General features: G+C 37.8%; 1 protein-coding gene across 4 annotated transcripts; it reads right to left on the minus strand.

Moving 5' to 3' along the window:
• Positions 1 to 1,885: 1,885 nt before the first annotated feature.
• egfl8 (EGF like domain multiple 8) lies at positions 1,886 to 13,789 on the minus strand. 4 transcript variants are annotated; one of them, XM_012968593.3, is made up of 9 exons: positions 13,698 to 13,789; positions 8,658 to 8,857; positions 7,449 to 7,568; positions 6,323 to 6,435; positions 5,768 to 5,863; positions 4,205 to 4,369; positions 3,091 to 3,155; positions 2,424 to 2,586; positions 1,886 to 2,087 (listed from the first exon to the last, which is right to left on the minus strand). In XM_012968593.3, the coding sequence occupies exons 2-9, from the start codon at positions 8,786 to 8,788 to the stop codon at positions 2,038 to 2,040; spliced, it is 903 nt and encodes a 300-aa protein (XP_012824047.1). In that variant the 5' UTR covers positions 8,789 to 8,857; positions 13,698 to 13,789; the 3' UTR covers positions 1,886 to 2,037. The 4 variants fall into 4 exon arrangements, with proteins under 4 accessions (XP_012824047.1, XP_012824046.1, XP_012824045.1 ...); XM_012968592.3 differs by lacking the exon at positions 13,698 to 13,789 and adding an exon at positions 13,093 to 13,492; XM_012968591.3 differs by lacking the exon at positions 13,698 to 13,789 and adding an exon at positions 9,275 to 9,386.
• Positions 13,790 to 14,829: the final 1,040 nt, after the last annotated feature.

Raw genomic sequence — 14,829 nt, forward strand, 5'->3', positions numbered from 1 at the left:
ACAAGAAGTCTGTGAGGGTGTTTATTTTAATTCCTTTTATGGCATATCTAGCAGAGTGTAAGGAGAGTACATGCGTTTCTAGAAAGGACACAAACCTAAAAAAAACTTCAGGCCTGTATGTTTGACGTCAGTGGTACGGAAAGCTTTTGGAAGGGGAATAAGTGATAAGATACAAAACATTTCAACTCACAATCCTATGGGGCTGATATACGATTGCTCAAGCCTTTCAGCTCGAGTAATCATAAAGGAAACCCTGCATAATTAAGGAACCTAAATGCTGCCAAAATTTTTCTTATTTAAAGAAAGCCCGCTCACGGAAATATACCTCAACTACCAAAGTTTTTTTTCCCTGAAACCCCATATGAACTACCAGTCAAATTAGACAGAAAGACATATGTAACCATGTTATATTCTGTTGCTTATTTTTATGTCTGTGAATTTTGCTACATGTAAACTAGAGACAATGAGCAATGCTTGCAGGGGCCAAGGTGTCAACCATTAAAATTCATATGGGCTATTTACATTTGGAGATATTTAGAAGCCACATATTTTTGAGCCCTGGCTTTTATATTATTGAATTTTGTCTTTGTTACCAAGAATATGTGGGAGATACAGTTCTGTAAATTAGATTTTTATGTTGATGAATTGTTGTAAAAAAGACACAGTTACTAATACTCCTGGCCAGCACAACACACATACTGTATGTTATGCCTCAACAAGCAATGCAAAAATAATAGGGTAGTAAGTGGTAGAAGATATAACATGGGGATGCTGAATGCAAAAAGCTGCACAGAATTCCTACACAATGAAAAGAATTAACAATCATTTACAATCTTTAGCATGGTCAAGAAAAAATAATGAGAATATAGACAATGGTGTGAGAACTATGAACTGAACAGAAAGACAAGTAATAGAACTGAAAAACACAAATGAAGTAACGATGATGAAGTGATGTAAGAAATAAATCTAATTCAGCAGAGATTAATTACAGGAAAGAGGAAAAGCAGGAAGGATATAGCAGGAAGGAATAGAACCTTTTACATAGGCAGCAGAGGCACAGTCCTTTTGGATGCCTATATTAAACATACAGCCCTGCTTAGAATTAGATATGATTTTCTATACAGGTATAGGACCCGTTATCCAGAATGCTTGGGACCAAGGGTATTCCGGATAAGGGGTCTTTCCGTAATTTGGATCTTCATACTTAAGTCTACTAAAAAAACAATAAAACATTAATTAAACCTAGTAGGATTGTTTTGCATTCAGTAAGGATTGATTATATCTTAATTGGGATCAAATACAAAGCATTGTTTTATTTTTACAGAGAAAAAGGAAATCAATTTTAAAAATCTGAATTATTTGATTAAAATGGAGTCTATGGGAGATGGGCTTTCCATAATTCGGAGCTTTCTGGATATCGGGTTTCCGGATAAGGGATCCCATACCTGTATTTAAAATGTCTTCAAATGTTTTCATGCTTGATTTTATTCCTTCTTCAATTTCCCTGAATATCAAATCTGGCAACCTGCTGCTTCTTTTTTTTTTTTTTTTTTTTTTTTTTTTAAAAACATTACTATAATATGGGCATTTCTCTAATTTTGAATGAAGACACTGATAAAAACACTCCACTCCGTGCTTATCTCTAGCCACAAAAGACTCTAATCTCATTCACTTTGTGTAATGCAGATATTTGTGCATATACAGAGATGGGGCAGAGATGAAAGGAAACTGTTAATGAATTTTTGCCTTCTATTGCTAGAGAAGAAGCTATACCAACTGGAATAATTACGTAGTCCATATATATATATATATATATATATAAGTCCATATTTCTAAGCAGAAGAAACATTTTTCATATTTGTACAGAAGAAGGGCAGACAACAAATTCTGTAGAAATAATATTTATTTATGTGCATGATGTTATAAAAGAGAACCAAGGGCCATAAATAGGGAGTGCTGGGGTCATAAATAGGGGCTGTCAGGAGGGGTATAAATACAAAGAACGATGTGCAGAACTTGAATTAAGGCTTAAAAGGCTTAGCGCTTCAAGTTTACCGCCATTTCAATCTCGTTACTACGACACGAACCTGTAGAGAGAAAAAAATGATCAGGAATAGACTTGAAAGATTTCATTTCATAGAACCCTGTAGCTCACAATCAAATATACTGTCTGTATAGGGAATTGAACGGAGGTGAAAAATTCTTCAAAATAAAAGTTCAAACATTAAACAAAGAAACCCTTCCTGACACTAAAATGGTAGCTAGTTTTTGTGGTCAAAGAATTAACAGATTATAATGAGAGGTCTAAATATTAAAAGATGAACTGGGACAAAGATCCAAGAATTGAAATGCCAGATGTATAGTGGAAATGGAAATAGAAAGCAGACAGAGATACAGTACATATTCAGGCTCAGATCACTCACACTCTCCCATTTTCTCCTCCATGTACATCAGCTGATCACTGAAAGAGTCCATTCGGTCCAAACTTTGTATCCTCTCCCAAAATTCATGTACTTGGTCTGAGTGGATTTCTGACAGTTTTACAGGGAATAGACGTTGAACGGCTGAGAGGGTGCTGTCTAGTCGCTGAGGCAGAACAGATTGAAATAGGTGCAATAGCGCTTTACATTGGGACAACAGACTGTAAAAGACTGATTACAACTAATAACTGATACTAAAATCTACAATTAGTATAGGTATTGGTATATATAGTTTAGATATGTTGGTATAAGTACATATAAATATGTGCACTGGGTTTGGACTTTGATCTTTTCTCATCCCAACTTAACAATGTAATATTCACCCTCTGCAAGATAATAAGATAATGCAATGACAGCAAAAACTACTGTACATGCCCCATTTTCACCAATAGGAATATATATATATAGTGTATGTATGGGATGGTTATATCAAATTATTATCATTAAATTAGTATTAAGAAATTATTAAATGTGAAACATTTCAAATAATACAACAAAGTAGTGCTTTTTTTAACTTAATATATTTTGGTTTTTTTGGGGCTCTTACAGGGCAACTTAGTGAAAAGTATGCAGTAAGAATGTTATTTTGTATAAGCGAGCTTCATCTCACCTGTTCTAGGGTTTCAACAAGGTTGCGTAGTTCTTGGATTTCATTGGAAAGTCTGTGTGAAGCATCTGCAAATCATATGAAGAATGAAACACACAAACATACTAGAATACCAAGTGTTTTAAATAGATAAAACTACTTTAATACAAACAGTATAGCTTCTTTTTCAATCAAAATTAACACAGTCTATAGGTAATAACTCACTAAATGCAGTAGGGTTCATCCTATAGTTGGGTTATGGGGAAATTCTATCATGTATTTTGTCTTTGGAAGAACAAAAAAGCCAATAAAATTTGTGCATGCACATGAGTGCACAAAAAAAGGCAACTTAAATGCAAGGACTGGGTAAATGAAAATCACCAATGTATTGTCATTAAAATGCCTCAGAGCCTGTCAAAATATAGTATAACAACAACAACAAACATTTGTAAAGCGCTTTTCTCCCGTGGGACCCAAAGCGCATGTAACAGGTTGTAACCTATAACAGCCTCATTTTTGATGCAATGATACTCAATACAGAAAACAATCTTTGGTCTATAGAAACATCTGTGCAGTACCTGTACACAATGCTATATGAAGTCCCACCTTTTACAGGGCAAACTAACACTGGACTATATGATGTTTTATGGGATGCAGAACGGCTCAAAAATGTATGGAAACTCTCCTTCATTCTATACATTTAGTGGTATAATAATAATGTTTTTAAATTACCATTATATTTAACCCCTAAATATTGTGCTGTAATCAAATTATTTCTTAACTGACTTTTACAATGAAGGCTTGGTTGACTGGTTTATTCAGCATATCAGCCAGTTCCAGTCATGCAGTGTCATTGTAATGTTTAGGCATCATGGAGACTGTAGGCATGTATATGATATGATGTGGGTTTGCTGCACAAAAGGAAACATTTCTACCCCAAAACATTGTCGATGCAGTGACTTCCAATAAAACTCTGTATATTTTCAACTGCTATGTGTGTAGCCTGAAATACCCATTTCATTGCTGTGGATTATTTAGAACCAGGGCTGACATTGCCGACTCTCCACTGCTTGTTCTACTTGTTTATTTTTATTCGCTTACAATCACCCATTGATCCAATCCATTTTTAAATTTTTACCTTCTGCTTGTTGAGCAGGAAGTTGAGAGGGGGCCTTGTTTTCAGTGCAGGACTTTCCATCTTCTCCAAGAGTAAATCCTGGTTGGCATTCACAGCGGTAACTACCCCGTGTATTAATGCATAGCTGAGGGCAAGGCTTAGAAGGCCGTCTGCATTCATCTATATCTGAGTAAAAAAGGGCACAGAGGGATTTACTAAATGCAAAGTGTGCTAAGTGAAATACCATTATTTGACAGCTGGGGAACCACCAACCTGTTTATCAGATAGATTACCAATAAAATGACTGCTGCCCCAACTTGCATGTACAATATGCATCACTGAAAGAATACCAGGTTACATAACTATATTTGCAATAGGTGCATTTTATTCTAAAAGAAAAGAGTAATATAAAAATAAGAGCACATGATTTCCCCAAGATAAGACTAGGGGCTACATTCATGAAAACATGAGTTTGAATCCCGAATGGGACAGATTCGGATTGGATCCGATAATTTCTGAAGATCGCAAATATCACAAAAAAATCGTATTGGCGATCTGAAATTTTCGTACTGAACGATTGTAAACAGCGGGAAAACCTTTCTGACTTTGATCCTTCTGTGCATGATTTTGGAAGCCTCCCATAGGAATCAGTAGCACTCTGCAGCTCCAACCTGGCCCAAGGAAAGTCACGATAACAATGCATGAATGAATCTGAAACTTTTGTATTCGGCGCGACAATACGACACGGCATGGCGCTCTGTGCGTACTGAAAATACGCACGGAGCGTTCATGGATTAGTAAATGTGGCCCTAAGTAATGAATACCCACAAGACCAACCCTATAAAGTGTGTGCTCTTGCCTGCTCAAGGGGTGATATTTGCAGCCAGAATTGGATTAGCCTACCAGGGTACAAATTAGTCTTCCTTTGGGCCCATTTTATTTGCACCAGAAAATGCTGCACTCTGCTCCCAGCGCCAGATTAAAAATCCAGCAGAAGGAGCAGAGTGCAGAATCAAGAGATACAAGCCAGCCTTACCGCCTGTATGTCTGAATGACGTGCAAGTTAGGGAACATCTACATGCTTCCAACGTAACCAATGATGTATTTGGAGTGCTTGCTGTAGGTTTCTGTGCTCCTGAAGCTAGAGCAGAGACCTGGGCCAATTTAAAATCATGAGAAGGCAGTGTGAAAAGTGCAAACATATGTCTGATTGCAGCCTCTTTTTGATCTTTGCGCATCGCCTCCTGTAATGTAAATGACCCTTTATCTTTTTAACCCAGATGCAATTCGGCATGTTTCACATGTAACAATTGGGCCTTGAATGTGGGGTATGCTGGTTGGCCATAGGAGGGTCAACTTTGCTTGCAAACATACAAAGTTTAATTTGTGTTTGGAACCAACCACCTGTTAAAGTTGCACAAATATGTTTTACATGTTCAGCATGTTTAACAGTATTTATTGTGTACATATAACACCTGAAAAGCAGCAAAAGTTATTCTGCTAATTTTTGCTGTATATTTAGAGTTCCAACTCATCTAGTCCTTGATCAGTTTCATTTTATGCCTCTGTCCTTGCAAGACTCACCTACATGGCAATAGCGCCCTCCCCAACCTGCAGGGCATCGACACATGTTAGGCTTGACACAGGTTCCTCCATTTTGGCATGGCTTGTGACACAAAGCTTTATACAAAATATGAGGGGGGGGGAAGGAAGAATGATAAAAAAGAAAGAAATAATGTTACATTTAATAAAGCTGCCAAAAATGCAGTTGCACTCTCTGACCTGTTTTCTGGGACACAGACAATTACACTTATGCCACCCCCTTTTGTTTAGCTCTTTCCTTCTGTATTCTGTCTTTGTCTACTTTACATCTCGTATGCATCATGTTTAAGCTCCACCTCTAATTGTAATTATTTATTTATGTAAAGTACGTATAGTTTTATTTATATAGGAGGCTACTTGTATATACAGCACTAGAGAATCAAAATTATTAAATACAAGTTACAATGATTAAGCTAAAAAAAGTTTCCAGGTGTTTCCAGGAATTCATAACATGCAATCTAATTTTAGTGGAAGCTGACACCTATAGGGTGACACAAAGTGGGTGCAGAAACATTAACATTCATCTTCATTGCTCACCTTCCTCACAATCCTCTGAAGTTGGTTCCTTCTTCTTCCAGCCAGGACAACACACTGATTTAACCCTCAGAAGCTCCTTCTTCATTTGCCTAACAGATACTGTGTATACTGTCCTAAGCAGGAAACATAGAGGTGCCCATATTTTTAGTTCCAATACTTATCAGGGGGAATAAAAAGTAAATGTACACATTTGTTTTATAATTATATAAATAGGGATTACATAATCAAAATGCTCCACTGCACCTTCACGTATAGTGAATTTCCATGCATTCATTCTGGCCTGAACATAGTAACTCATGGAATTTTCGTGCATGTTATTTATAGACCTCCCACTGTAGGACAGTAGTCGCATTTATTTTAACACTGTGTCCAGGTTTGTGGTGCCATGTAAGTAATTTAGGTTCAGTTCACAAAGTCAGATGTAGGCAGTTATTATAGTAGTAATATTTTAACAGTGATAACAAGTACTATCACCCTCCATCTTTGGATAGTACTTTGTTTTTACAATCCTTACGGTGTTTTTAATTTTTTTACTCTGTAACCCTTGCTTCATTATAAATGAATGTAAAGTGTTGCATAACTTGCTGGTGCTATATAAATAAATGATGATGATTTGTATTTATTCCACCCCACATGTCCTAGTTTTACTAATGTGAAGATTTGTTTTAATTTGATTTAATTAATTTCACCAAAGGAAATTGGTTATAAATCTCAAGTGCCCTGGAGCCTCTGGAGTTTGAGATTGCAACTGGGATGTTGGAGACTTACACTCAACAACACAGAAATGTATCCTTGCACTATTCAGTATTAACACACAACTAATGAAGGGTCCTGCTATAAATCTCTCTGCATTTGTTTGCTCTTATGACACATAGGGCCAGACAAAACATAATTTTATGGTTTATCAAATGAAAACCTATGGGCAAGATTAAATTTGTTGAGCAAAAACTCCTAGTTCAGTCCCTGTTTTTTTCCAATAGATCATGTGATAAACAGTGCAACAAGTTTTTCTCATCAAATTACATCTGGCTCTATGGGAATATCTGGAACTGAATTACAATATGAGCTTTTTCTTATCAAATTGATTCTGGCCCATCGTGGGATAGTCACTGATCTTTTCTCTCACCTGTATTTGCTGCAGGCTCTGTATCCTTGGCATGTGGTCAGATAGGGCTGATACTTTGGTTGAATAAATGTCTCATTGTACAAAACTGGGACCCTTTCCACTTGCCTGGAGCAAACTCCCCTGAGAATGAGGGAGATAAATACAAAATGTTAATAATTTAGAAAAGACACACCCTTAATTTATTGACTACTAAATAAGCTAAACATATTTTGATAAACATCCAAAATATTTATTTTCTTTGCAAAATAATATAAATACATAATATTTGTGCTTTTCTAAATTCCACATGAAAATTATGATTGTTTATGTCTATTTATTTTTTACTTACTCATTACATTCAGCCCTATATTCACACCCATGTATCTGACTCCACTCATAATGCAGGTGACACCTACCCTCTGTCCTAGTGATCTCAACTGGGCTTATAGTATTATATGCATTTTTTTTTAAATGCAGTTGACTTTTGTCCTGGATCAGGGTGCTTTAGAGCCTGTATTAATATGCTCTGTAAGTGAATGATTAATATTAGACCTGTGAAGTATGTGCAAGTATGTGCCCAATGCAATTCAAAGCTAGATCAGGGTTATTTATCCCCATAATGAGACATCCATGGATTCCAGTTATAAAAGGCCATATTGAGCTACAAATCTCCCAATGATGTATCTTCAGTGTACACTTTATATAACTGTTTATAGAATGAAGAAAAGTTTTGTCATCTACCTTTGCTCAGGGTGCTCGAATGATACCATCTATCAAATCAAGTAACACATTTAGAAACTGTCAAAATAGAACTCTTTTTCTATAGCTTTTGGGTGGCAATACAGCTGCCAATTAATACAGTAGTTAAAACTCATCAATAATCAAACAACAAGACTAATGTTAAGTAAAAAATGTTTTTTTTAATTGAAAATGATGTATTGTGTTCATGAGATCCCATTTTAGAGGATTTGGTAAAATATCAATGATTTTCACTCACTTTTCCAGAATGTTTCCAGTGTAAGACATTTACAAATAACTGAATGAGTGAAATGGGAACACTGTGACCAGAAAATGGATTTTTTTCTATGTTAACAAGTTATAATAAAGGCACCATTGACAGTATATGTTAACTTTTGAGTTTTGTAAATCATTTAAAATTACAATATATAGATAATAACATTGAGCCCATTTGACATATGTTCTAGAAAAGTCTATACTGAGTGACCTCACCTGTTATCTCTGGACGCTTTTGCTTGTGTTGTCACACCAACTATGATAACAATCAAAGCCCAATGAAACATTGTCAGGGTCCCAGTGTAATACTGCTGGATGAAATGCCTTTTTTTCAGCAACATATACATAAACGCAGATATTCTGTGAAACAACTTGTAGCTACAGGGCTTGCATCTTCAAGGAAGGATATGCACTTTCTGAACAAAGAAACATACACCTGTAAATGTTGGATGTCTGGTGTATTTGTACACTGCAAACAAAGTAACAAACGCACAAAGATATTTGTAAGGAGCAGATTTACCTTATTCAGACAATTATTATCTGTATGGCACACAGGGTGAGATAAACAAACATGGAGATCTACTCATTCTAGTGCAAAGTTGGGCCATTTGTCTATGTGGAGTAATGATCTTGCTCCAGATCTACTTTAGCTCCACTAGTGAACATCAATGACTCACATAATTTCAAAGAGACATTATAAAGACTTTCTCACTGAGGCGCACAGTCCTGTGCAGATAAACTCACTAGCTCACAACAGAATGTCCTGTGCAGAAAGACTTACTAAGACAGACCTCTATGTCCTATGCAGACAGCAGACCCACAAATTCACTTACCGAATCAGATGAGTTTATCCCCTCATAGACAGAGCCTCATGCACATAACACTGAGGGAATAACTGAAAGGGAGGAGGAGAACACACCCTCCAGCACAATCGGACATTACTGCTTTCTGGGACAATAATTCCTTTCTTTGTGACACCCCTTTCCTTCCCAGAGACACCCCTCCGCCAGCACACAGTCACAGACAGTCTCCAGCCCAGGGTACACGTTCATATGCCAGAGCAGGGGAACAAGAAAGTCTCCAGCTCGGGGGACAAGTTCAGATGCCAGAGCAGGGAACAAGAAAGTCTCCAGCCCAGGGGACAAGCTCAGATGCCAGAGAAGGGAACAAGAAAGTCTCCAGCCCAGGGGACAAGTTCAGATGCCAGAGAAGGGAACAAGAAAGTCTCCAGCCCAGGGGACAAGTTCAGATGCCAGAGAAGGGAACAAGAAAGTCTCCAGCCCAGGGGACAAGTTCAGATGCCAGAGAAGGGAACAAGAAAGTCTCCAGCCCAGGGGACAAGTTCAGATGCCAGAGAAGGGGAACAAGAAAGTCTCTAGCCCAGGGGACAAAAAAATCATGTACAAGCATAGTAACCAGCCTTATGGCAGGCGCTTACGAGCACCAAACAATGTATATTCATGATGTAACAAAGGTATACTTGTATTACAATCATAGACAGTGCTAATGCCAGTGTGTGAAGCACATGTTGGCACAGGTCAAACTGAAATGTTCATATTATGTATGTAAATGTAATTGCTACTGAAAGCTGTGGTCGTTTGATCCTCCTTTTACTTTGCATTCATTCTTGGTTCTAAGTTTTCAAACAATGGACAAAAAGTCTGTTAATGAGCTGGCTCTTGCCAATTCATGAAAAGGAACAAATAGATAATGCTTTGCAAAAGCAAATACATTTACAAATAACTTCAAAACACTAAGGGCTCTGGCACACGGGGAGATTAGTCGGCCGCAACAAATCTCCCTGTTCACGGGCGACTAATTCCCCGAGTTGCCATCCAACCGGCAAAAATGTAAGTCGCCGGTGGGATGGCACACGCTGCGCAGGCGATTTAGGCAAATCGCCGAAGTTGCCTCGCGAGGCATTTTCGCCGATTTGGCGAAATCGCGCCGCCGCGTGTGCCATCCCACCGGCGACTTACATTTTCGCCGGTGGGATGGTAACTCGGGGAATTAGTCGCCCGTGAACAGGGAGATTTGTCGCGGGCGACTAATCTCCCGTGTGCCAGAGCCCTAAATGTATATTGGAAAGTTGAAAACAATACCGTTTGTGTTTATTATGCAAAAAACAGTTATAGGGTAAGTGGCCACCTTTAGGGCTCTGGCACACGGGGAGATTAGTCGCCCGCGACAAATCTCCCTGTTCGCGGGCGACTAATCTCCCCAAGTTGCCATCCCACCGGCGAAAATGTAAGCGATTTCGGGAGATCGGCGAAAAAGACTCGCAAGGATTTTTCGGCGATTTGCGCGAAATCGTGCCACCGCGTGTGCCATCCCACCGGCGACTTACATGTTCTCCGGTGGGATGGCAGGGGAAGGCAACTCGGGGAGATTAGTCGCCCGCGAACAGGGAGTTTTGTCGCGGGCGACTAATCTCCCCGTGTGCCAGAGCCCTAAGGGTGAAGATACATGAAGCTACTAGTAGCAGCTACTAGTCGTGGCTACTAAAATAGACAATGCTGATAATTTACTGATAATTGTCTCTCTGTGTGTTTTAGCAGAGGCAATTCTCAGTATTTTCTCTTGTTTAGTAGCTGTGAAAAAGTAGCTGCTACTAGTAGCTCTGTGTGTCTTCACCCTAAGGTCAGTAAAAAATATGTAGGCTCTGTGTATGGTGAAAAATAATTCTATACATTATTTATATGAGCAGAAGCAGCCATGATTGCTAAAAAGATTTAACTTCAGAGTCATTCAGTCATAGTGCATTGCTTTGGGGCTTTATTCTGGACTAATTCAGACTCTGATTCACTGGTCCCCTGGGTTATAGTGTTACACTTTTGTTCGTTTTTCTTCTCACTGAACTTTGTGAGACATGAAATGCCTCGACACCCCACCCCACCTCCTGTCATTGATATGAAAGGAAGCTCCTGTCATCCCTTTTGACAAGTCATTTTCTTCCCAAAAATGCTTATTTGAGCATTTTTATATAATGTAGAAAATTGCCTGTCACAAGCAGTGATAGTTGATTTATTTGTTTATTAATGACAGGAGGCTCTGGGGGTTCAGAGAATTTTTGTACTGGCTGCAACACTCTGGCAGTGAGAATGCCATAAACATAAGACTGCCTTCCATCAAGCATTTGCAGTGTGTGACTGATAGATGTACAGGTACCAATAAGCAGATAGTGACAAGGGTGAAACTAAAATGGGTTTATGTAACCCTACCACTGCTTTTTCTCAAGTATATTAACACAAATTTGTGGGGACAAACGCTAAATACCTGCAAACAAGAAAAGCCAAAAACAAAGCTCTGAGTTTGTCACGCTAAAGGAGGGATTATGATGAGAGATATCAGTTACAAACAGAATGTTACCACCAATATCCATAGAGAGACTGAGGAATTTCAAACATTGTGGCATTGTGAAAAGAAAGGAATTGAGACAAAAATCAGATAAACCATCTAGTTGAAACCAAAAAGAGAAAATGTGCAAGAGAAATGTAACATTACATTTTGACAATGGTCTTGTTGTAACCTTGAATACTATAAAAAAATTCCTCTGGTTAAATGCTATCTTTGATTTTTGACAAACCTCGCTTCTGGTACTGTGGCCAAATAAATCTTTGACTAGCCTATCCAAAGCCCATTTTTCCAGGTGTTCATGGAAAACTTTAGGCCCTAACATTTAGGGTAATGGAACTCACCACAGTTTCTAAGGTGACATATTAAAGCCAGTAGAGAAAACTCCAATTTGGCCCCATTTAGCAGTATTTGCGCACCTGTCAGTGTGCACACAGAGAGACATTCAGACAGAAAATGTTTGCCTTAATCCAATGTAAATATAATGCTATATGTATCAGTGCTCTCTGCTAAGCTACTCCTGCTAGACTTCAGCATGCACCTTTGTGCCATGTCAGTAACTCCTTAATGTAATTACAACATTGGTGTTCCTGTAACTGTTGCCAAGTGTTTAACACAACATTTATTCTGCATCACAGCACAATTTATAATATCTAAGGTCAAATTTGCCTTGCGCTAAAAACTTCACGCCCATTAATCTACCTACTACACAAACAAGGTTTCTTTCAAGTTATACATAGTGATTTATTGGTCAAGCCATGTGATTATGTTCAGGTATTAAGGGTAACTAATTATTATATAAAAACTACAGTGGCCAGAATTTAACTATGATTATATGTTTGACCAAGAGTCTCTTGATTCCAGAAAGTTGAGTGTATAGGAAAATCCCATTTTCAAAACCAAAGATCAACATTCGCATTATCTATACTATGATAGTGAGCTGCACAGCTCAGATATGCCTGTGTACATTGGCTTGACTTCTCACAGAGCCATTGGCAGTTTTTATATTTTACTTTTCGGGCTGATTTGCCAGATTAGTAAGTAACTCATTAACAATAAAAGTTATGTGAACATATTGATCATTTTAGTCAAGTGACTAAAAATGAAAACCAGGTTGCCAGGTCATAACCAAAGCAATAAAAAAGGAATAATAAGTATTAGGTATTGTTGCTAAAATTGTTGCTTAATGTAATTGCAACATTGGTGCAAAAACAAATTCTTTATATAAAGGCATATAAGGCTTGGCTAAAAATATGCAATCAATAAATGCAAATGAGCTAAAACGAATGATAAATACCTCAATGCGTGTCCTTTATCAAATCTGCAAGACTCCACTTAGATAAATACTGAGCTCTTTCTGCAAAACCCCATTCTATACAATTCCTTTGGTACATGAAACACAAGTCTCCATACAAAGGCAATATCACAGGGTTATCTGTAATTCCCTACCGTGAGCCCCATCCAATCTCTCTCCAAACACTCCCAATCTGGAAATACTCTACATCCTTTTCCTGCAATTCAAGACTTCACAAGGTCTGCCGGATACCAAAAAAAGTGAAAGCACTTGGTCATGCAGCTGCTTTTCCGATGGTATGCATATTGTGAGCTATGATAATGGAATACATGTTCATCAGTATCGGTGATGACTATTTGCATTTCAGTTAAAAGAGGGATTAGTCCTAAGTTCATCAGTATTTGATATGGAAGAGTGTACTAGCAACACCATGCCTGAGCACTGCACTGTGTTTGATATAGTAATTGTAATGGCTCCCTGTTCCACCCCCTGTAACCTGGACGAGGAGATTAACCTAAAGGCCATAGAGAAATGAGGAACTGGTTTACTTAACTGGGTCACCTAATTAAAGGAATGAATACTTATGAATACTTATTAAAGAATCTTACCAAACTGGGATATACACAGGGGTGTATTTAGGTCCAGTGGCACTCTAGGCACCCAATACAAATACGAGTCTACGGCGTGCGCGTGACGTTATGTGCACCATGTGTATGATGTCACATGATGCACCAATGTAGCGGAAGTGATGTCACACGCACACTGCATACCCAGTAGCACTACTACTACTACTAAAAAGTATTTTTATGAAAATGGTTTATTTAGATAAAGCAGGGTTTTACATATGAATTGGTTTATGAAGTATATCTCTATAGAGACCTACATTGTTTGGTGGTATAGTTTTCCTTTCTGTAGGGAAATGTTAATAACCAAAGCTTAACTGCTGGTCATGTGTCAATGCTGGAAACTAACCAAACTAGATGTTTGATGGCTGTTTTACCCTGCAGCCTATCTCATGGAGCCTAACAGAGAAATCAGCATGTGGCTCACACAGCTTTTTTTTATTTTTCTGGTACAGGCTTCCACATATTCCCTAAAGCACCAAGTGGTCTATACCAAAATGGGACTTTATGCATAAGGGGTAATACCAACCCACAGCTACCTTAGTTAGAAATGATATCTATCCCATATCCTAAATACAAATGACCAGGGCTTATCCTGCAAGGCTAAAGGGGAAATGCTTTGTTTATTAACAATAAATCTATACAGAATGCCCAACAATATACAATGTTATTGAAACCAGTTTAATGTACTGCATCAAGTTGTTTGATTTGTACATTGTATGGACACCTTCTGTATACTGACGACTCTACATGCTGATCAGAATATGATTGTTAGTAAATGTTTCTTGTCTGTTTTAAAACAAAATAAATAAATACCTTTAAAAAAAAGAAATGAGTACCCCAGTATTATCTGATTAAATCTGGCTCTAATTGCAGGATTCCTGTAGATACAATGCATGGAAAAGCACAATCAGAGACAGTAATTATTAGCCAACAATAGTTTAACCCAATCTCTGCTACTAGCTACTAATGCATAGCCTAGCAAAGTGTTTTTTTATTCGTTTTTTTCTGTTGACTATGTAGAGCTCATTTACTATAGCATGGTGGAGCACTAGGTCATAAATAGCACAAAGTCATGCCATTTAAAATACTAATCATTAAAGTACTTGCACCTACA

Source organism: Xenopus tropicalis, chromosome 8 (genome assembly GCF_000004195.4).
Source record: "Xenopus tropicalis strain Nigerian chromosome 8, UCB_Xtro_10.0, whole genome shotgun sequence".
NCBI lineage: Eukaryota > Metazoa > Chordata > Amphibia > Anura > Pipidae > Xenopus > Xenopus tropicalis.

Bases quoted from the DNA above. Each gene is read 5' to 3' on its own strand.
- egfl8 (XM_012968593.3), bottom strand. From the start codon at position 8,788: ATGTATATGTTGCTGAAAAAAAGGCATTTCATCCAGCAGTATTACACT. The intron at 4,370-5,767 runs GTGAGTCTTGCA...TTTTTTACTCAG, and splicing joins AGGGCGCTATTGCCATGTAG to ATATAGATGAATGCAGACGG. The intron at 3,156-4,204 runs GTAAAAATTTAA...TATGATTTGCAG, and splicing joins TCCTGCTCAACAAGCAGAAG to ATGCTTCACACAGACTTTCC.